The sequence below is a fragment of the Malaclemys terrapin genome, chromosome 16, assembly GCF_027887155.1.
Source record: "Malaclemys terrapin pileata isolate rMalTer1 chromosome 16, rMalTer1.hap1, whole genome shotgun sequence".
Lineage (NCBI taxonomy): Eukaryota > Metazoa > Chordata > Testudines > Emydidae > Malaclemys > Malaclemys terrapin.
This window is the reverse complement of record NC_071520.1, coordinates 25,573,400-25,595,961: the sequence shown is the minus strand read 5'-3', so window position 1 is coordinate 25,595,961 and position 22,562 is coordinate 25,573,400. Positions and strand designations below refer to the sequence as shown.

General features: G+C 37.2%; 1 protein-coding gene across 3 annotated transcripts in view; it reads right to left on the bottom strand.

Annotated features, from left to right (window-relative positions):
* Positions 1 to 1,117: 1,117 nt before the first annotated feature.
* The window catches only part of MPHOSPH9 (M-phase phosphoprotein 9), a 48,830-nt gene continuing 27,385 nt past the window's right edge, over positions 1,118 to 22,562 (bottom strand). For all 3 annotated transcript variants that reach the window (XM_054006823.1, XM_054006824.1, XM_054006825.1), the window contains 16 exons: positions 21,153 to 21,275; positions 20,045 to 20,499; positions 18,753 to 18,911; positions 18,578 to 18,665; positions 17,360 to 17,575; positions 14,632 to 14,679; positions 14,004 to 14,068; positions 10,293 to 10,394; positions 8,783 to 8,920; positions 7,781 to 7,956; positions 6,689 to 6,853; positions 6,220 to 6,340; positions 5,234 to 5,337; positions 3,982 to 4,232; positions 3,390 to 3,458; positions 1,118 to 1,917 (listed from right to left, as the gene is read on the bottom strand). In XM_054006823.1, the coding sequence (XP_053862798.1) occupies positions 1,816 to 1,917; positions 3,390 to 3,458; positions 3,982 to 4,232; positions 5,234 to 5,337; positions 6,220 to 6,340; positions 6,689 to 6,853; positions 7,781 to 7,956; positions 8,783 to 8,920; positions 10,293 to 10,394; positions 14,004 to 14,068; positions 14,632 to 14,679; positions 17,360 to 17,575; positions 18,578 to 18,665; positions 18,753 to 18,911; positions 20,045 to 20,499; positions 21,153 to 21,275 (2,382 nt within the window). In that variant the 3' untranslated portion in view covers positions 1,118 to 1,815. The remainder of the gene's footprint in view (positions 1,918 to 3,389; positions 3,459 to 3,981; positions 4,233 to 5,233; positions 5,338 to 6,219; positions 6,341 to 6,688; positions 6,854 to 7,780; positions 7,957 to 8,782; positions 8,921 to 10,292; positions 10,395 to 14,003; positions 14,069 to 14,631; positions 14,680 to 17,359; positions 17,576 to 18,577; positions 18,666 to 18,752; positions 18,912 to 20,044; positions 20,500 to 21,152; positions 21,276 to 22,562) is intronic.

The window sequence follows — 22,562 nt, the reverse complement described above, 5'->3', positions numbered from 1 at the left end:
GACAGCATGATGGTTAGTGTCTGGCATATTAAAAAAACAACAACTGTTGTTAGGTTTTCCAGGTCTTGGAGTGTCATGGGGAGATAGGATGTGTGCTAGCACTCACTGTGATCAGAACTTTACAAACTAGAGATTTGAGAAATAGCAAAACAGTGCTAGAAATGATCTGCTAACATAGGCCCAATGGCAATCAAGCGAGCAAAAAACATCACAATTTACAGTCATCCAGACATAATGCAAGTATTGCTTCTAGTTGCTAAAATGGTATAAAGAAAGCACTCGTTACAAAACTACTGAAGCAAAATCTCAGACTGGAATGATAAATTATATATAAACCCCTAAAAGCCAAAGTGAAACAGAACTCAACCCTCTTTCACTCATATACAATGTACTTCCTGAAGCATAGTACAGAATGCATTTCTGTGTCAAGTATTATTTTCCAAGAGTCATTATACATCCCTTCATTGTGTGCAATTCTCCTTTGTGTGTGTGGTGTGAAGGAGATAATCAGAAGTGAATTTTATCAAGACAAAGTAGAAACATTAAGTACACAGTTACTATAGCAAACTATTTCCTCAAGGGAAGATACCTGTGGAGATTTTTTGAGCGAGTACATTGATCATTACGTTTAATTACTCCTAATGATTACAAATAGAGAGAATAGAGAACAAGAACTACTCTCGCAAAAGAGAGGGAAAATATATGGAACTCTTCAAGTGTCTAGGGCTTGCGCAAAGAGTGTGGCCTTTATCTCAGACTGTGAGGGGCATGAAAAAGATTTCCATACATAGAAGGCCCTCTACCAATGCTGCCACGCATGTAGTTCTGTAGCGCTCTGCATCTTCAACACTCATCCTTCTTGTAACTTGAAAACCCCTTTTCAGCCTTAATTTAGGCTCACAGTGGGAAGATGCCCCTCACAGTCTTAGATAAAGGCCACACTGTTTGCACAAGCCCTAGACACTTGAAGAGCTCCATATATTTTTCCCTCTCCAAGCCTCTTGGGAGGGGAGTTCTTATTTACCAACACTGAGATATCTGAAGTCAAGACCAGGTGGCATGGAACAGAATTTGGCCCTGAATATTTCCAACAGGCTTCTAAATTAATTAGTAAGTCTCAACACTAAAGAAATATTTTTTAATTCACGTGGCTCTGTAATATCCTCACCCCATCACACAAGAAATACAATTTTGAAACAAAAATATTCAGTTTGTATAACTACTTTCTATGCATTTATACAAATGGATATTTAATAGAATTCCAGTTTGTAGATATACATTTATTTAAGATGTGTCACAATAACAGCGAATTAAAAAACAAGCTACAATATTTTAAATAAAAGGTATTTACCATATGCTTGTAGTTATAGTCACCACAGAAGCTGTGTTGCTTTCTGCATAATATAAAAGTTCAAAATGTCATAGTACCTATTATTTACAATGTAGCTATTCATCTCTATAAAAATGGTGAGCAAAATGAACTGCAAAAGGATTACAACATGATTTTGTTCAGAAAACAAGCTGCCTCAGTTACCTTCCTTATTATAAACTGAATTCTTATACACTATTTAAAAATAATTCACATTCTTAAAAAATAGTAAAATACACGATTAACATTGATTTCTCAAGTGTAAGAAAATATGTTTAAATATATGTGGCTATTTGAAGTACAAAATATTGCTGTGTGTAAAGGATAACATGGTTGTAAAACTACTATTGAGGGTTTACAAAAATACAAAACAATTTGCATTTGCTGAGTGCATAATTATACATTAGTGCAAACAAAAGCATATCTGAATTTAATAGATACAAGTCTCAAAGATTTGCAGAGGTACGTAAAACATGAAATCTTTTCAGCGTCATACGGATTGAGCCCAAATCTCTATTAATCCTTTCCAAGCGATCTTCCAAGGCTTCCTAAAGAAAACATTTGAAAAAGATAACACATTCAATACCATGCAGTTATAAACAATGGTCTTCTAAAATAAATATGTTGGTATTGTCCCCATTTTCCGTCAGTGTCTTTTCTGATGCATTAACAGCTTTCCACTAACACCAGGACATTTGTCTACCTGAGTATGTACTCAGGCAGCTAGCCTGCACTGAAGTCTGTGCTGCCACATCTTCACTACTATTGTTCCTTGTGCAAGCTAGATTAAAGCTAGCATGTGTGTGTCTACCTGAGCTACCACTATACCTTCATTTGTTCTGTAGATATACAGTAGAACCTCAGAGTTACGAACACCAGAGTTACAAACTGACCAGTCAACTACACACCTCATTTGGAACCAGAAGTATGCAATCAGGCAGCAGCAGAGAGAGAAAGACACACACACACAAACACAAAAGCAAATACAGTACAGTACTCTGTTAAACGTAAACTACTAAAAAAAAAAGGGGGCGGAGGAGGAAGCAGCCTTTTTCTTCTGCATAGTAAAACTTCAAAGCTGTATTAAGTCAATGTTCACTTGTAAACTTTTGGAAGAACAACCATAATGTTTTGTTCAGAGTTACGAACAACCTCCATTCCCAAGGTGTTCATAACTGAGGTTCTACAGTATTCTAACTCAGTGGTTTACAACCTGGGGTCCATGGACTATGTCTAAGGATTCTGCGAAAGGTTGTCGTTGCCATAGAACAGTGGTTTTTCAACTTGTGGTCCGCAGAGCTGTGGGGGTCCGCAGACTATGTCTAAGATTTCTAAAGGGGTCCACACCTCCATTCAAAATATTTAGGGGTCTACAATGAAAAAAGGTTGAAAACCACTGCTCTAACTTAGAACTACTGATATGTAAAGTTGTTGTAAGTGATTTTAACTGAATCTGATTTACACCCTATCATTTCTTAATTTGGTCCTAAGACATGATGATAACTGGCAAACAATTTCCATAAAAGCTAAAGATTCAAACCAATTCATGGGCAGTGTAGAGTGGTATGGAAAAGCTCCTGTTACAATCCACTAAACCAGGGGTCGGCAACCTTTCAGAAGCGGTGTGCCGAGTCTTCATTTTTTCACTCCAATTTAAGGTTTCGCGTGCCAGTATTACATTTTAACGTTTTTAGAAGGCCTCTTTCTATAAGTCTATAATATATAACTAAACTATTGTTGTATGTAAAGTAAATAAGGTTTTTAAAATGTTTAAGAAGCTTAATTTAAAATTAAATAAAAATGCAGAGCCCCCCAGACCAGTGGCCAAGACCCGGGCAGTGTGAGTACCACTGAAAAAAAATCAGCTCGCGTGCCGCCTTCGGCACGAGTGCCATAGGTTGCCTACCCCTGCACTAAACCATACCTTATTCTGTAGCAAAACAGAGAATACAGACTGAACTTCCAGTATTGGGAGATTAACTGAAAAAATAGTCAGATACACAGAAATAAGTGTTTTCACCTGGTTTAATCTTGCTTGTAAGGTTGTTCTTCCGCCACTACCAGGTATTCGACTCAATGCAGCCTCAATCTAGTAACACACAAAATACTGCAGCTATAAATTCAAAAGCCAGTATAAACCTGCCTAATCTTTAATCTGCAAAAAAGTCAGGGATAGGTTAGAGATATATGTGCAGTGTAGTTGTTTAGATATCGTAATTATTACTATGTAATTATATGTACTTCTGCCCACCCTCACAAACATCCCTTTGAAGAAGATAGCACTTTAATTAGGTGCTAGAATGGTTTAATGCACAAACCTTTCATCTCTGAAAGGCTAGTTTAAATCTTGGCTTGTTGCAAAATAAATTCACCTCAGACCCTCTATCCCCATTTGTCTGCATCTCAATTGCAGAATATGACTTTGCTTGGAAGAGTCAAAGGACTGAAGTATCTAAAGTTTACTGTGCAAGGAAGATGCTGCACCGTCAGAACAACTCTGGGAACTTTGAATTGGTTTGAGCCAGGCATAGTGCAGCTATATGGCTGTCTCACTAGCCTCTCTCTTATACAAAGGCATTTATTCATAAAATTAGAAGAAAAATGGTTTTTACCTGTTGCTTTTCTTGTGTGAGTTCATCAAAAAGTCTCTCAGTTTCAGCCAATGTCTTAATTCTTGATGTATAGTTGAAATCAGCATCATAAGGTACTACTGATGGAGGAGTACTTTGTTCATTTTTGTGTGGTATATTCCTCTCTTCCCAGGCAGAAACCACAGTTCCTTTCTTCATTCCAGTGTGCAAAGATTCAGTGCAAGAACTATGTTTAACACAGCTGTCAATGCCTTTACCTGAATGTTGCCTTCCTATGAAAAGATGAAAGTGCTGTTTATTTTTTTAATTCCCCTTTTTATTTATAGTTAGATAGATAGATAGATAGATAGATAGATATAAAATGTATTATTCATAACAGAACATAAAGTGAACCATAGGAAAAGCAATGAATCACTGTGATTCTGTAGGACACAAACAGACAGAGGCATGAAAATTCACACTTGAGGCTTTCACTACAAACATACTAATGTATTTAATTATGCCTCATGATATCAGAATTATCTCAAGATGAAGCTAAACTTGGGAAGAAGTTATGTAATATTGATTAGTTGCTGTTGATGACTGAAGACTTTAGTAATCTCAGATTTATAACAAAATAATTTTCTACAATATTAAACCAGAATATTTAATATAGGTAATGAAAAATATTTCACTGTAGCTTCAGACTGCTCTTTATATTATAGTTAAAGAATTAAAAACATGATTGAATATTAAAATATTAAAAATTTAAAATATAATATAAAATGTCATACATTCAGTATTTTAATGAAAATGTGGTTAAAATAATGTTTTCATCCAACAATTTAAAAAATTAAAATTAACTAGCTTTATTATTATAATTACCCTTCACTATTTGTATGCAACACTTAGTAACAGAACCTTCATTAAGGATATTGAATACACACAAGGACCTGTTCTTCGTAATACATACATTGCTTAACTAAATTAGAAGTTAGGAAATTTATTTCCTCTTATTTTTCAGTTGAATTATTTTGTTATTCTATTGTTTGTGCATGTTTGTGTGTGTATAAAAATTAAATATTTACTGTAAGAACAGTAATTTTTTACTGCTACAAGCAATATTACTATTGCATTTATTTATTGCAAAATAAAAGGATAGAGCTTTATCAGAAAAATGTCATGATTCCTCTTATCTAGTCAGTGGAAACTATGTGGAGAAAAAAAGAGTTCCCTTTAGGAGGGTGAAGAAAAAAATTAAAAAATCATAATTCTGCCCATTCTGACAAATTACCTTCTATATCATCTAGTGAAAGAAACTGGAGTCGTTTTCTTGGATTGCTATGTTGTAACGTAGAGGTAGGAGCAGTTTCCAAATCATCCAGAAGTATATTGAATCTACAGAATGATGAGGGGAGGGGTGTAGAAGAGACAACTACTTGTTAGAAATACCTATTATAAAAAATAGTCCATCTTTTTATACTTTTACATATTAAAAACAATTTCCTCTTCAATGGAAAATGTGATCTCTCTGGATTCTCCTAATTACAACCCCACCTTCAGGTTCTTTGGTTTCCATATATCAAAGGCCTTGAATCATGCAACCTGTTTCTTTCTAAAGGAAGAGGCCTGACTCCCATTCTCAAGAGCACTTTAATGTTACACTTAAGAGTGATGCTGAACTTCCCTTTTCCTCCACCTTACATATGCCTGCCCTGTACCCCACCTCCAGAATCAGAATGCTGCCTCTGCAGCTCTGCCAAACAGGATATCCAGCAAAATATAAAGAAAACCCTTTGTTTCAGTAGTAAGTTTAGTCTTCACACAAGTTTCTATGGGGGAGTGAAAAAGAGCTCTAAGTGCTTACTTTCTTTTACCCATTCTTTAAGGCATCACTTGTATCCCTGCATACTGACCCCGATTTACTCTGTGTTGACATAGGACAATGCTTCTACAGTCTTTTCCCTGTCAATATTATTCCATCAAATACGATATACCTAACACATCACCTTGGTGAATGCTAACTGGGGGGATCCAAGGTTATTCTTGCTCTATTTCAAAAAGCAAACTTGACTTCAGATACATGTCCCAGTCATGCAAACCCTTACTTAAGTGACCAGGCCTCTCTCATATGAGTATTTCACATTAAATGTGATAAGATTACTGCCATGAGTAAGAGCTATTCATAAAAGTATGGGTATGCTGGATCAAGCCCGTAAATTGTGTAACTGCTATCAGAAAATAAACCCCACTCCAAAATTAATATTTACAAATATGTACCTAGTCATTGTGTTTTCGTTTTTGCCAACCAAGTGGCTAAATCCTGGAGACAGGTTTTCTCTTGGAGATCGTTTTGGGCTGTATGTCACGGACACTGGTGCCAGCATTATTTCTCTTCGTGCTGCAGAGAAGAAAAGATTTAAGTGCCCTAACACTTTTTCTATTTAAATAGTTTTTCTTAATACAATTTGATCCCCAAGTCTTAAAGAATTATTTTCAAAGTTCTCCATGAAGTACTGTCCATTTAAATCATATAAAGTATGTGTCACACACTGACAAATGATAGTAAGGTTACAGCTTTCACATAGTCTGTAACTCATGTACGCAATCCTTTTTTCAGAAAATCCATGATAACAATGTGAGAATCGTAACTTGTAAATTACCTTCAGCTGTTTGTAACACAACCTTATGTTATTTAAATACACTGCATTTTGAAGTGACACAATAACCTGTACACAAAAATGCTTACTTGGAGTGTTTGCCTTCCTGTTTGAAGGTGGGAGGGATGATGACCTCTGCCCACTAGGTGAGCTATATCTTTTTGGTCTTTGTTGATCTCTGCATTTCTCTGGGGACCGATTGGCACTAAAAGTGCTTTCATTAAATCCAACAGTTTGACGTCGATGTGATGTTTCTGTAAAAAAACAAACATATAAAAATTAACATTTATATTACATAGGATATTGAAGATTCTCCTTCACTCAGTCCCCATGTAACCTACTGTATTCAACCCTGTACTTGTTCCATCTCAGCTGTTTCCCATGTCAGTAGGTTTGTGTTATACTAACCAGCTGTACATGCTTAAGTCCTATCCCCACTAAAAATTGAGCAATATTTGACATTCATTGAAGTAAGATGTTAACCTGACCTATGAGGAGAGCTGTTCTGCGGCACAGATATAGAAGAGAAGAAATGAATTTAAAGTGAAGGTAAACAGGACAAGTCTGAGCTAGTGAGAAATAGAACAGGCTTAATAGAAATGGGAGACAGAAAGCAGGGCAGCACAAGTATCTTGAGAGACAGGAGTTAGAACAGGATCTAAGTTTTCAAACCTAGGTGCTTGAATTTAGGCTCCTAAATCCATATCTTTGGCGCCTGAGTAATAAAGGCCTGATGCGAAGAGGTACTAAGCACCTGCAACTCCAGCACCATAGAGGAAGAGATTAAGTCTACTCAGTCATATAATACACGCCAGCTTTCATGCCAACATTTAGACGTTACACTACAACAAAACAAATGTGGGTGCAAAGACAGCAGGAACTTTGTTAATACTCAGTATATATAAATTTCCGCTAGAGAAAGGACATGAACTAGATGAACTAATACGATGCTATAGAGAATTTCTTACATTCCTATTATTTTAAACAAGTCAGCTAGCTTTGTTATTTCCGGTTTTGTTAGGCAAACTACAGAGCATTGTTTTACGATAGCTTTGCAAAGAGTCTTTGTGTAACAACTATTTTTACCCTGTCACCTGAGCCAGAAGCAAGGGGGGGGGGGGGGAGGAAGGACACAAAAAACGTGATTTTGAGGATGCAAGTCAAGACAAATATAAATTTACTAGTTGAAGTGTCTTCTTTTTCTGTCTGTGTGCCCCAACTTTTAAATGCTTTTCCCTCTTCAAGTTCTTTAAAGGCTTTCATGATTGGTGTGTCTGGTGGCTCATTTTCTTTTTTTGCCATTATATTTGTTAAAGCATCTTCTTGTGAAGGGTCCTTTTCAGGAGGAGAATGGTGCCTTAAATAATATATGAAAGCAGCATATGAGGAACCAAGATTTTATACTGTAAGTAGGCTATCCAAATATCAACCAAGAGTTACACTCACATAGAAATGAATGTAATACTTTACAGTTTGTTGGTGCAAAGTATTGTGTCATCTTACAACAATCCAAATGGAAAATCCTTATAAATGTTCTCTATTTCATCCAGAAACCTCTGACTTCTAAATATTAGTTACAGGATGATGTGAACCCCCAAATCTGAGCAATAGTGGAAATGAGTGAAGTTTGGTGAGCTAGAATTTTTGAAACATCAACTCCGTAAAATCTTAAAATCAAATCTACCCTGACAGAGACTGAGGAACGAACAAAGAACAAGGCAAACTACTAAAAAGACAGAGTGACATCCTCATCAAAACTGAAGTCTGCAGAACCAGCAGAGCTGCAACCAACCATGCCAGTGCGATTCGCACCGAGAACTCCTTTGCTGACAAAGGACCTGAAGTAGAATACTTCCGAGGGCATAAAGGCAATGGCAGTTGGTCAGTGAACAAGATGTACCTATGAGGTCTCTTCAATGGCAAAAGACCTTTGAGAGCTAAGAAAGTCTCTGCCTGTTTCACACTAGATTAGTAGGTTCTTTCAAAACATGCACAGCACTTCAGGCAATGGATAAATACTTTAGGCTTTAGTAAATAAATACAAGCACAAAACTCAAGAACAGTCAATTTTAGAGAAAATTATTTCTAAAATCAGAAATTGCATAGATATTTCTTAGATTACAACTGCTCTGACTCTCCACTAGATCAGGGTGGAGGGTGGAGGTTACCGGAAGCTATCTTACCTAGAAGGTATGTAGGTTTCCTCCAGTCTATTATCCATAATGCTCTCTTGATTTTCTAAAGGTTGGCCTGTGAAGATTGAATACTCTGCTCCTGGTATCAACCACTTCCGTCTGTTTACATCAGAAGTTGTCAACTTGCTATTGGAGTGAAAAGCTTCAGGATTATGAAATGCTTGAAGTTTTGGTTTTGAAATTAAAAAACAAAACAAATAGCACTTATACTAGCCAGAGAGAGAAAGCACCTTACATTCCAACATACAATTACAAATTTGTAAATATTTGGAGAAATAAGTACCTTTTTAAAAAGTGAGTGTTTTAATTAAAAGAACACACACACTCAAATTTCAGTAATTATTTATAATGTATTTTTAGAAGGCAGTATTTTCCACAGATCTATACTTCCATACAGAAACACTTGCTTTTCTGACTTCAAATGCCAGATACCAAGTTGGCTTCTTCGCAAAGATTTTGAATGAATTATACAAAACTAAGATATAATTGTACCTAAGATGAAGCTGTTGGTTTAAAGCCTTCAACTCTTTACTTCTCTTTTGTCTCATCCTATATATTTCTTAAAAAGAAAGAGCACAACTGATAATACAGAGGAGTGTTGAATATAGAGGCCACCAACTATTTTCAATTGAACAATTACAGATTAGAAATGCCAAAAAAAGTGATTTTATATATAGATTCACTAAAAAGCACACAAAAATTAGATTAACAGCGTATCATTCACACAATACCAAGAACAATAATTATATTTCTTTAAATCTATCCTGCTGTTTGTTTAAATGGAATGATGCTCTTTCTGTGTGTGCTATCAGTTTATAAGGCCTGATTTCATCCCCAGTTCTACACTGGCTTCAGTAAATTGCACCTCTTCCCTACACCAGTGTGAGCAAATCTGTCTCATAACATTTAAGTCTTTCCATTTTTCCTATTTTGGAGGCATCCCTTTCAGTTGCTAATTGGTACATTTCTGAAGTTCCTTAACAGAAGGTAAAACTTTTGAGGCATGCTTTATACATCAAAGGAGCAAAGCAGGCACACCCCAGTTTTGCCCCTCTTCTAGCAAAATTTATACTCTAATTTCCACATAATCTAAGTGACATTTGTAAAAGTTTATTTTAAAAAATTTAAAAAGTCAAATACACCTTTCTGATTCAAAGTATTAAAGGCAATGACATGGAGCAATTGCAGGTTCAGATCTTATACTTCCTACTGTGTACCTTTACTCACAAGGATAATCTCTACTCATTTAAGTAATCCCAGTGAAGTAACTGAAACCACTTATGAGAGTAAGGATTATACAGGTAAAGCTTGCAAAACTGGACGCCCATATTTTTTATTTGATCTTTTAATAATTCAGCATATTATATGCCAGGAAATGATGTAATATGTCTTTCAACTGCTACAGTCTACCGTTAGATAACCCATTTTTAGCCAAAACAGAAAAACTTCTCAATAAAACACATCACCCACCTTTTCACATGATAGAACATTCACTTACTTGGCATGAGATGTTCTTAAATGACTTTCAGTAATATGACGGAGTTTCAACATATTTTCATGTTCTACCTGCTTGATCTGAGCTTCAAGTTTTGAAATTGTTCTAATGCAGAAGTAATGAAGACATATTACAAGGAGGTTTAAAAGAAGTTTAAGATTGTGTTGTTAGATCTTACACAGTATTAAAATATAGGGATTTTTTTTTTATTATGTCCTTGGTGGAGTTTAGGTGGAAAAAGCGTAACCAGTATGTAAAGATACTTCATTGTATCTGATTCCAAGCTCTGTCAAATCAGAAGTTAAACAACATGGATGGAGGGCAAGAAAAAATATGTTGCTGTGGAATAATTCCATCGAAGTGTAAAACCATTTAAAAATACTAATGAGGTTACATGGGTTCTATCTGAATGAAGTCTATTTTTTAAAATTAGCTTCACCAAAAGGAAGAAAAAAAACTCTCTTTTCCTCCTTGAAAAGGTGGATTTCTGTAAAAAGCTCCCCCATTTTGGATTTAATGGGCTGATCTTCATCTCACATGTTACGCAGGTAACTCATCCAGCCTGCTGTTCAGACTCTTCACATCATAATTCTCCCCTCCCCCACCACAGAGTAGCCCACACCTTCAATTAATCAAACCTTGCAAGAATTCTGTTAAACCTGCAATCTGAATTAAAGTGAAAAACCCCAGACCTGGTGGGCTTCTAGATTGGGAACTGTGACATAGACATGCCCAGACAGGTATATTACCTCGGTGTCCAACCATTTCTCAATATTTCATCAAAGAGGTTGTGTGTGGTCTTGGCTGAAACCTAGGAACTAGCTGATTGTCATGGTTACTGTGAGATGTTTGTAAGGGAAATAACTTAAGAGATGTGTAAAATGCAGACTATTAGGTTTCAAAACTGTTGTCACTTGAGGCGAGGCAGGTCTCGAGGCTAACTCAATCAACATTGGGAACAATAAACATCTGTGAAGCCAGCCCTATAGTTACTATCTGGACCAGGTGCAGGCTTGAGGCATTAAAGACAAAAGAACTCCAGGAAAAGTCTCTGAATAAGGGAATCCCCTGGGAAAAGGGCACAGGATTTGTTCTATTACAGAGGAGATACACTGCCAGCAGAAGTGGGGGTTCTCATTAAAGGTGGATCGTAGCTTTCTGAACTGGACAAACATGGCCAGGACTGACCACTGAGTGAGCAATACCGTATTAGACAGGAAAGTAACTTGTTAATAAGTATAAACTATAGATTTTGTATGTTTTTCTTTTACTTGTATCCTTATGTTTCCAAACCTTTATACTTGCTTTTATTTGAATCTCTATCTCAAACTCTGTTAGACGTAAAACCAAACTGAATTTTATTTAAGTCCTTTGTGCTAAGGAGAATGGTGAATTGAGGTACACTGCTTCCATGGAGGCCACGGATCAGTGTAGACTGTGAGTTTCCAGTCAATGAAGGGTTGGGCACTCAAGTGTATCAAAGTGGGGTGTGTGAAATTGCTAGCTTGCATTGGGAGAGGGGCTTGTAGAGCCCAGAGCAGAAGGCTTGTGTTGCCAACAGCTGGTAGTTGGGGAGGCTTTCCTAAAATCTAGGGCAGGAGTGGCCAACCTGTGGCTCTGGAGACGCATGTGGCTCCTCAGAAGTTAATATGCGGCTCCTTCAATAGGCGCTGACTCCGGGCTGGAGCTACTGATGCCAACTTCCCAATGTGCCGGAGGGTGCTCACTGATCAACCCCTGGCTCTGCACCAGGCACTGCCTCCACTCCACCCCTTCCTCCAAGGCCCCCACCCCTTCCTGCCCCCTTCCCCGAGCCTGCCATGCCCTCGCTCCCCTCCTTTCACTCCCCGCCCCAAGCCTCCTGCACACTGTGAAACAGCGGATCACTGCGAGTGGGAGGTGTGGGGAGGGAGTTGGAGGTGCTGATTGTTGGGGCTGCCAGCGGGCAGGAGATGCGGGGGGGGGGGAAACGGGAGCTGATGGAGGGGCTGCTGATGTATTACTGTGTCTCTTTGGCAACGTGCATTGGTAAATTCTGGCTCCTTCTCAAGCTCAGGTTGGCCACCCCTGGTCTAGGGGGCAAAGACAAGGCTTTCTCATGCTGTAAGAAGGTGGTAGTGATCCACCTCAGTCACTGGGATCCATCACAGAAATACAGTTTTAAGATAGGAAAACAAAATATTCTTTTTCCATTAAGGTTGCCCCCAATCTGGAATGGTCTATGCCCCAGCAGTTCACAGAACCAGATGAGAGAAACAGACAATGCAAAAGAAATACTAGACAACCGCCCCTGACTCCTGCTCTCAGAACATAGCATACAAGTATGGCAAAGGCACCTCAATCTTCACAACAATGACTAAAAACAAAAATTTTAGATACTGGTCATTTACCTGGCATCTATGTTTCTTTTAGACAGGTGGACACCATGTCAGCTTGGGATGTCTCTATACCCTTTCTGGTCTTAAAAACTCTCAAATGCTTAATAATGTATACTTTCTTGATTGAGGAGTAAATTCAAAGCCTAAGCAGGAGGCCTACTTCCCTCCCTTTTTTTTTTTTTTTTTTTTGGGGGGGGGGGGGGGGGGAGGGCAGAACAAAATAAATAAGGATTTTGGCTTCCTTAAAATCCTGTGAATTATACAAATATATAAAAGGGCCAGGACAAAACCCCAAATGGTCCCAAATTCTCTCTTTGGCTAGACTGGCTTTAGACAAAGCAATAGAAGGTTAATGGCTTAGTAGCGATGAAACTGGTGACCATCCTAACACTGAAAAACAACAAACAAAAATGTACATGAAAAATTGTAATTTTCTCATCTCTCCTGATCTTTCTGACTTATGAACAGCGAGACTCCAGATGCTCAGATGAACATGGGAAGGGAAGGGATGACAGCACATACCCCCAAAAGAGAAACAGTGAGTCATATACTAAGAGAAGTCAGCTCAAAGAAATCCTGTGCGGCCTATACTAGAGCTTTTCCAGAGTAAAGTCCCTCTTCCCCTGACGGCCGCCCTGAATGCTCTGTTTAGCAGGCTTGCAAGAGAACTGTTAAGAAATATGAGACAAAGACTTTCAGCAGTCAGTAGCCATGCACAATACTGGCTGGACTTTGGCCCATTCATCCCTTGATGGTCATGAGTCCTGCCTGATGCATATCCAGAAAGTGTAAATTCAATGGATTGCGGTTCTATCAGCCAAGAGAGAGGTCTAGATAGCAGGAGGGACAGCCATCGGAGGTATTATTCCTGCTCTATACATGGAACACCTTCCTGTCCTTTATTTGTGCCTAGGTGCCATAATCTTGAACAGCAAATTCCTGTCAGCATCCACATTAGTGAAAACCATATCAAAGGCTGGTTAGCTGAAGATGAGGGCTTTTGAGGAGAGAACCCTGGCATGAAAAGCTTGACCAGTGGATTGGCTGAACTGAATGACAACAGAAAGAGGAGACGCAACCCATTCATTCCAGATTGGGAGGAGGTCCTGATGAGGAAAAAAATGTTTAAAGTGTTGTAAAATAAGTATGCTCTTATAATTTGTGCAACGTAACATAAAATTATTCAATATCTGTACAAAGGTGCTTCATTAATTTTTACAAATTGCAACTGGATCTAAAGATCTGCAATAATTTCCATTATCAAGGATTAAATGCTAAATGCATTAAACCTAGATTCACATTATTAAGATAGTACTAAGATACTTTCACATTTTACCTTTTCAAATCAGAAATCTGGGTGTTTGCATCAAGCAATTTATTTTCAGTTGCATTCAATGTATCCTGTAAAATACACAAAGAAAAAAGTAACAAGTGCAGACACTTTATAAGGGAAAAAATGAGTAACTTCATCTATATTGAAAAATTACAATTCGTATCACCTTTTTATTTGAAAGAGAGTTATGTTAAAACAAAATCCTTAGACTTCAATTTGACTTTGCAATACCCTTGTTGCCTAGGATTAGAATATCATATAAACAATAAGATTTCCTTCTTCATCTGATGTACTCTGAACTCCATGCTCTTCTTCCTTCTATGACATTGCAAACATACTAGGAAGCCATTCGTTAAAATATATGGATTCATCCCTGTACTCCTTTTTTAAATACTTAAATTCAATTAATATGTATTTCTGTGCCATGGTGATATATCTGGGCCTAATACTGAGGCCGTTCAAACTTTTCCCTGCCTTTAGTTCCCTTGATTCAAATATTATCCTCTCACTTATAGTTGGATACCTGGATATTCTATAAAAAATGTCACTCCTTTAAAAAAAATATATATTAAAACTATACAAAGATTTTTACTCAAAAGTTTTTAAATAAAATTAATCCATGCCTACTTACCTTTACTCTTTCATGTTCTTTTCCAAGGGATTCATATTCTCCCAGAAGCTAAAAGAAAAAAAAAACTGCAAGTAGTAAAATTAAAACATAATGGAAAACTAAACTCTTATACTCTAACATGCATTTTAATTTATTTTAAAGTTATTGACCTAAAGCAAAAGTCCAATTAGAAAAACTAAGTTTAAGCCAATTAGCTACAAGCAAAATAAGAATTGTAGCATATTTGCTCCCCTGCACTACGCTAAGGCTAGACTGTATATTTCTGATTGTAAATGTAAGGTGCAGACATGTGAGGAAATTGTGACTTAAGAGAGTTAAACTTCTCTCCTTGGCTGCCCATTTGCTTCGGTGGTTTAGTACACCAGTTTGCTATTGGTCTATGTCCAAAGCAGACTATTTCATTCTCTGTGCCAGTGCAGCTGAAGTGGGTGGCACACTGGAGGGATAAGCCAACCATTACTTGGCTGCCCGCACCAGCCCACCTGCACGAGTGGAGGGGAAGAAGTTGCATGAAGGCTGCTTTCCTTCCAACGCTGGGCCCCAGCAAGAACATATAGAAGTAAGGAGGCACCTTATAGCCCCTTACCCTCTGTTTCAATTCATTGTCCCTTGCACTATCTTGACTATTAAGATTCAAATTGATGAATAGTTTACTTGAGGCAAAAAGTTGAAAACATACTGCCAAATCAGTTATGCCTGAACTTTAGGGTTTGATAAACTTTTGTTTTATGAAGCTTTACAATCTATTGAAAATTTACACACACAAAAAATCCAATGGAAACAGGTTTTCTTAATACACATAGTCCCCTGGAGTATTTGCAATCCAGATAATGTAATATTTGAGTCTGGGCCGTAAAACTGACTAATGGCCGAATAAAAGTGAAAAATCTTTTAAATGTAAACTGAACAAAATTAATATAGGAATAATTATGGGCCAGATCCTGCAGAGCCAGGAGCTTAACTATGGGAGTCAGAGTTTGCAGGATGTGGACCCAAGTAATTTAACATAGAGCAATCTTCTGACTACAACCACCATGCTGCAAACTATTTTGCACAGAGGCACCTTTGCCTATCTATAGAGCTGCATTAAAGTCAATGGGGCTATGCACAAATGCAGCGTTGCAGAACAATTTGCAAGATTGGGACCAACAACACATGAAAAATATTTAATATAGATCTCCTCATTCACAATGGGTGGAAAGTCACCACTGAGCAGGACGCTTGCAAGAACATCTCCACCATTTAAGACCTATTTAAGCACTTAGATCCAGTGCTTTGCTGAGCTCAAGCTTTAAAAAGAGTTTGAGAGGTGTCTTTCATGCTAGAAGAGTATTGCTGAACAATATAAAGAAATTGTTTTTGGGAGTGGTTCTTAATGAACTCATGTTTATTGATCAATATAGTTGTCTCTATTCAGGAGTTAGCCCTTTTTATTGCTGACAGCTGTTTTGGTTTTAAATTCACTTTTTTCTTCCAATTCCCAATGGCAGACACACTTTTAAATATTCAGGGCATATGTATAACAGTACACAAACTGGGATAAGTCCAGAAAGTCAGATTTTCCCTAAAAGGCTTTATTTCTAAAATACTGGCAGTCCTTTTTGTTTGCACAAATAATGTTAGCAGTTTGTTGACTTGTCTAATAATCCTTGTGTCCTTTAACATTACCCTGCTTGGAGTATGTTAGATTTTTTTTTAATGAATTTTATTTAAAATACAAAATATAAAAACTTCTTATAAATGAAATGTCAAGAAAGGAATCAGAAAAAACTACTGAAGAGATAAAAGGAAACAAAATTACTTACCCACCAAAGACGGGATTTTCAAAAGTGCTCAATACTGGCTTTGCTCTGCTTCCCGTGAAGTCAATGGTCAAATTTCCCACTGGACTTCAAAAGGAAAGATTTTGGCCAACATAGAGCACTTTTCAGAATCCCATCCTAAAAAGGGAGCTAAAGCTCCCAATATGTTTTCACAGTGCTAATCTGCATTCTGTAAAGACAGATTAATTTTACTATAAAGTAATAATGAACAGTCAGAAAGCAAGGTTCTATTAATTTGGTCTGCAGTTTGACAGAAAAGCTGAACAAACCACAAAGGGTTACAATACAGAACGTCAGCTCATCCCCAGTGAATTTAAAAAAAAAGAAAAAAGAAATCAATGAGAAATTTATTCTAAAATTAGTTCAGAAAATGTTACCTTACCAGACACACAGATGGTAAGCTAAGCTAGCACCACTATTTGACTGCGGGAGACAGAAAAGAAACTGAGTAGGCAGAGTCTTTAGAGATCTGTCTCCCTGCTGTTGCAAAACAACACCTAGCCATCTGGACTTGAAGGGTATAAATAATACTTAAATTCTCTATAATGTCAGTAAAATGATCTAACAGTTTAAAAAGTAATAAAAATACAAGATAAGTTAGACTATACATATTCTTTTATTTTAGTATGTACAATAACAGAATATAATCAAATCTGCACTAATGACCAATTTGAGTAAATAATTTGGTCTCTTAAATAACAATTTTAAAATATCTATTATATTTCTAGTATCATCTTGTTCAACCTTTATTTAACTCCCACCTCCACAGGACTGAATTTTCCTGGTCACTTAAGACAGGTTTTGCTGCAGTAAATTTTGAGTGTTATTCCAAAAGCATCTAAGACTTTTACAGTTCATGGAATATTGTGCAGTTGTAAACTATTATTCATTATTTTCTCACTTACATCTTGAAACATTTTATTTTCTTCCTTTAACCTCGCATCTTTATTATTTGACAGCTTGTAAGCCTTTTCAAATGCTTCTTCTATATCCTTAAGCCTAGATTTTAGTCGGCTGATAGTGTTATCCTTCTCTTTCTGACTTGTGCGCATTTCTTCAATACGTTCTTGCAAAACTTTGGAAGTATTACTGACTGCATAAAAGCGTTCTCTCCAATCTGTCTACAAAACAAAAACAAGGTTCATTAAAACATTTACATAACAGATTTTGCCTCTAAATAGTAAAGTTATAATCTTAAATCTTACAAGGATAGAAAGCAGAAGTTAATTTTTAATAATGCACAGGAACTGAAAAAAAGTTTAAGCTACTTTCTTTAATGCAATGCATTGGACTAAAAAAATAAGATTCAAGAAGAGACACCCAATTTCCATCTCATAAAAACATTTCCTGTTCTTTAACAAGGAACCAGTTTGCTGTATAGACATGACAGAACAGGCCCAGGACTATCAGGAAAGCTGTGCGTCATGAAAGGAGGATTCGTAAATTTTGGCCCAACTGGGCCTTTACAACCTATAGTAGGGTAAATATAGGTAAAGGGATAGTTCTTTTTGCCTGACTGCATAAGGAATTTGCCTGATCACCCATGTATAAAATAAGAAAAAGGACGTAATTATTTAGCCCCCTCCCCCTTTTTTTTGAGAGAGAGAGAGAAAAATCAGAAACACGTCTTTAATATTTTATTGGTGAACTTTAGTTCTTGCTAAAATTGGAAGGAAGGTGAGGGGATAGGGTTATTTACAAATGATAAAGTTTAAACATTTACAGAGGTCAAGGTTCTCAACCAAACCCCAAACAGAAATGTTAACAATCAGGGATAAGGAGGATCACATCTGTAGAGCATAGCTTGCCCATCATGCACTGGTAAGGGAGTGTGGGAATAAAATGGCAGAGAGAACTCACATGGTGGCAAAATGTCTTTGCATGAGAATGGGCAGTAGTTGGAGTGGAATGACGCTCAAAAGACAGGGATTTTGTAGATCAAGAGATTCTAAAGGTGCAGAACTTAGTATCTATGCAAATACGAGCTGGCTGTTCATATTATGTGATATTGGATGAGGCCAACATAACTATCAATTTAATCTATATTTTTAACAGTTGCACACACTCTTACCTTTTTACTTAACAAACAACTTTAATCCATGTTACCCACAATATATACTTACCACTTGCATTTCTAGCATATTATTCTTATTTTCAAGGGTTCTCATGCGAGTACTAGCTTCATTGAGAGCAGCATCTAACTGGTCACACCTAGAGGCATAAATTTTTTAAAAATTACCGAAGAATTTATACAATAAAAAAACCCCTTTTCCCTTATAGTCACAAAACAAATATTACCTATCAACAAGATTTTGATTGATTTTCTTCAGCTCTTCAGATGAAGCAGTTTTATGGCTTGCCTCAAGTTGTTGTTTTAAACTATGGATCTCTGAGTCATAATAAGCTCGTAGATCAGCTATGTGTCGGGCATGTTTTTTCCTCAAGTTCTGCCTAATCCTGATTTTAAAATTAAGAACAAAAAATTATTGTTTTTTTTCACATTACTGAATGTAAATCTTACCCTAGTCCACATTACCATCCACTGGCAACCCAGCATTAAAACCATTGCCATATTTATTACTACATGGACTTCTCTCACACAGGACTAGCTACTGCTCCTATTGAGGTCAATGGAGAAAGTTGGTTTTACTGAAGCAGGATCAAGCTCTCAGTGCTTGTAAACAAATTCAAGGCTTTTCTTCTCTCTGCCTGCACAGACCAATAGAAGATATGCATGCTAAATTAAAATGGGGGGGAGAGAGGAAGGGACAGAAGAAAACTCCAAAACTACCTCCAAGCTATGATCCCTTAGAAAAGCCACACTCACCTCCTATAAACTGGGTCTGCTGGTCTTTAAGGAAAGCAATATAGCTTAAACAGAGGGAGTGAAGGGATATTTGCTTTTCATTGGATAGTGTGGCTCTTTGCTTCTTTTAGCAGGGCGGCGCAAATAAGAATACATATACATTTTATCCCTTGAAATGTTTTATACATATTAATTCTCACATTCACTCTGTGAAACAGGTATTATCATCTCCATTTTATAAATGGTGACAGAGGCACAGAGACATTAGCAGTCATGTTACCTCCTGTGCAAGCTGTTTAATGTTGTGCATAGGATGAGGTGACAGGGTTCTAATGGCTCTCACACCCAGTAGCATGATGTTGGACAAGTCACTTCACCTCTCTGAACCTCAGTTTTTCCTCGTCTGTAAAATGAGGATAATAGTTCAAAAAAGAACTAGATAAATTCATGGAGGATAGGTCCACCAATGACTGACTATTAGCCAGGATACGAGAGGCATGGTATCCCTAGCCTCTGTTTGCCAGAAGCTGGGAATGGGTGACAGAATATTGGGCTAGATGGATCTTTGGTCTGACCCAGTATGGCTATTCTTATGTTCTTAGTTACCTCATAGAGGGTATGCACAAATCTCTATTACCCAAAAAAACTTCATTAAGTGACATTCTAGCAGTGTTTCTTTGAGCTAGTCCAACTTCTCCCTCCATTTTGCTGAACTTTGTATTTTTACATTTTATTTTTATGAAAAAAGGACAATTTAAGTAAGACAAAAGCCAAAAATGCTTACTTTGACAACATCACCGGATCTTCGAAGGATGTCACTGAAATACTATATTCTGGTAAATTGTTGTCACCACATGGAAGCTGGGACTGGATGATCGAAGATGGAGTTAAAGTTAAACTTTCTTCATCCTCAGTGTTGATTAACAGATCATTACTAGTATCAGCATATGGCATTGGAAAAGAACAGCCAATCTTGGTTTCATTTTGGAATGCATTATTTTCCCAGGGGTCCAAATGTAAAACTTCAGTGCTGGAAGTATATTTTGGAGAACCTCCTAGTTGAGGTGAAGTTATATTGCTTGTATGTGAAAATGAATCGGTGTCAGAATGACTTGAAAAAGTGGGCTCCACTATAGAGTCTGGAGAAAAAGGAGTCTTCTCACCAAGAGTACTGACAAAACAACGTCCTGGATTCTGCTCACCGGGTTTCATGTGCAGTGTTGGATCTAGTGTTAAGACCTATGAAATAAATAATTAAGATACTAATAAACTATGATTGGATTTTATGAATGAAGAATCATTTAATCCATTAGAAGGAGATACAAATCTAGTGCAGAAACTATTAAAAGTAGTATGACAACAGTTATTTGGTAGCAATACATATGGGTAGAACTGGATGGACTTGCAACAGCTTAGTGGGCTGGCACTTTTTTCTGGTGGCTGTTTACTGGTCTTCCTGGTTTTCATTTTAAAAAAGGAGTGATCTCTAGAAGTTGTAGTTGTGAAGAAAACTTTTAAAGTGTGAGCCAAACGTAATCAAATTCAGTGATATCTGCCCAAGACTGCAGAGAACGTGAGACAATAACTGCAAGAAAAGTGTGCTGTTCCTAATCACACTTTTGGTTCTGAAACTTAACAAGGTTGACTCTTAAATAGTCATTAACTATTTTGGTGATGATTCAAGGAAGAAAAGAGAAAAATCAGCTATCATGGAGTTTGATACAGTTAGATAAGGTCATGAAGATCTGCACAACCTACATCTTGTCTTTGTTTCAAGATTGGGAACTTGGTTTGTGAGTTGAAAATGAGAGCGAACCACAATCTGAAACCTCATAACATGCCAAATATGTTTCTGTTCAAACGTGAGGCATTAATGTTCAAATAAATGTTACCTCTGGTGGGTGACTTGGCTGGGCTGGAGAAATAAGATTCCATTCTGGCAGCTGCTTGCTTTCCCTTTGTTTTTTATGATAAATATCCTTCAACGATGGCTTCATCTCATCACCAGAAGATGACTTAAAAAAATAACACAATAGCTAATTGTTTCCCTGATTAAAACAACCGTAATATTTAAGCAATCTTCACCTAATATACTTAATTTAAAATGGAGAAGTTAGGAAGGGCTTGTTCAATGCACCCACATAAAACCACTGAGCTTTCTATATTATATCTCCTTAGTAAACAGTAATCCCCTCTCTCTCTCTCTCCATGAATGCCTGAAGTATTCAAACAAGATAAAAAGCAGGTGGTAACTTTAATTCTACTGTTCTCAACTATACCCATGTTAAAGGCAGATTAGTTTCCAGTAGACATTACAAGACTGGAGATAATGAGGAGCTCAATAAAACAATTATTCTGGTTGCTTCTCATTCAAAACAATAATGGCTACACATTTAGGAGAGGCAATCCCGTTGTGAATGGCTGAAGAACAGCACTTCTGCCTTTTCCTCAATTTTACTACAATTTCTTCACCTGACACCCCACAGGCCCCAACACAGCAGTTCATCAAATGCAAGTGAATAATGAAGAAGCAAAATTTGAGACTGTGAGTTAATGGCAAAAAAGACATTTCCCTGGGGAAGTTTACTTCTCTGTGTAATTGACAGGGTTAAACAACAGAAGCCCACCACTCAATCCAAATGAAAATGGATCATCTGAAGTATGATTGCTATGGTCAATTCACAATTGTCTATCCACCTTCTCGTCTTCCCTTTAGGCACCAAAGCATACATAAGACCACCTAAGTAAATATAATATTGTAAATCACTGGCGTGACAAGACATTCAGGCCCCCAGGGTTAAAAGATTTTTTAATTACTAATGAAGTTTGTATGCAATTGTTTGAGAGGTGTGTCTCAGTTACTTATTTTTTAAACTCTAGACAAATGTACAATAGGATACATACAAACCTTACAAAATAACCTGTTATTCATGAAATTTATTCCCCATACACCCAACATGTCAGGATTATCAATTAATTATCTCTTTTACTCACTTAGATCCTCATCCATGCACCCCTTCTCAAAAGCCTGCTGAGTGGAGGTCTTGCAGCATGCCTTAGGGTGGGGAAAAGGCACGGAGCACACTTCCCAGTCTGCGCAGACAGACATGTGCAAGCTCTGCTTGAGCTGGTGCAGTGTGGACATTGTAACACAGGCAGTGGCATGGGTGAGCCACCCAAGTACAGATACAGGGAGTTGGGTGGGTTTGTACTGCTAGCTCAAGTAGAGATAGCCCATGTCTATCTATCCAGGCTGGGAGCCATGCACCAAGCTGCAGTGTAGACATGCTCTGGAAGGTCAA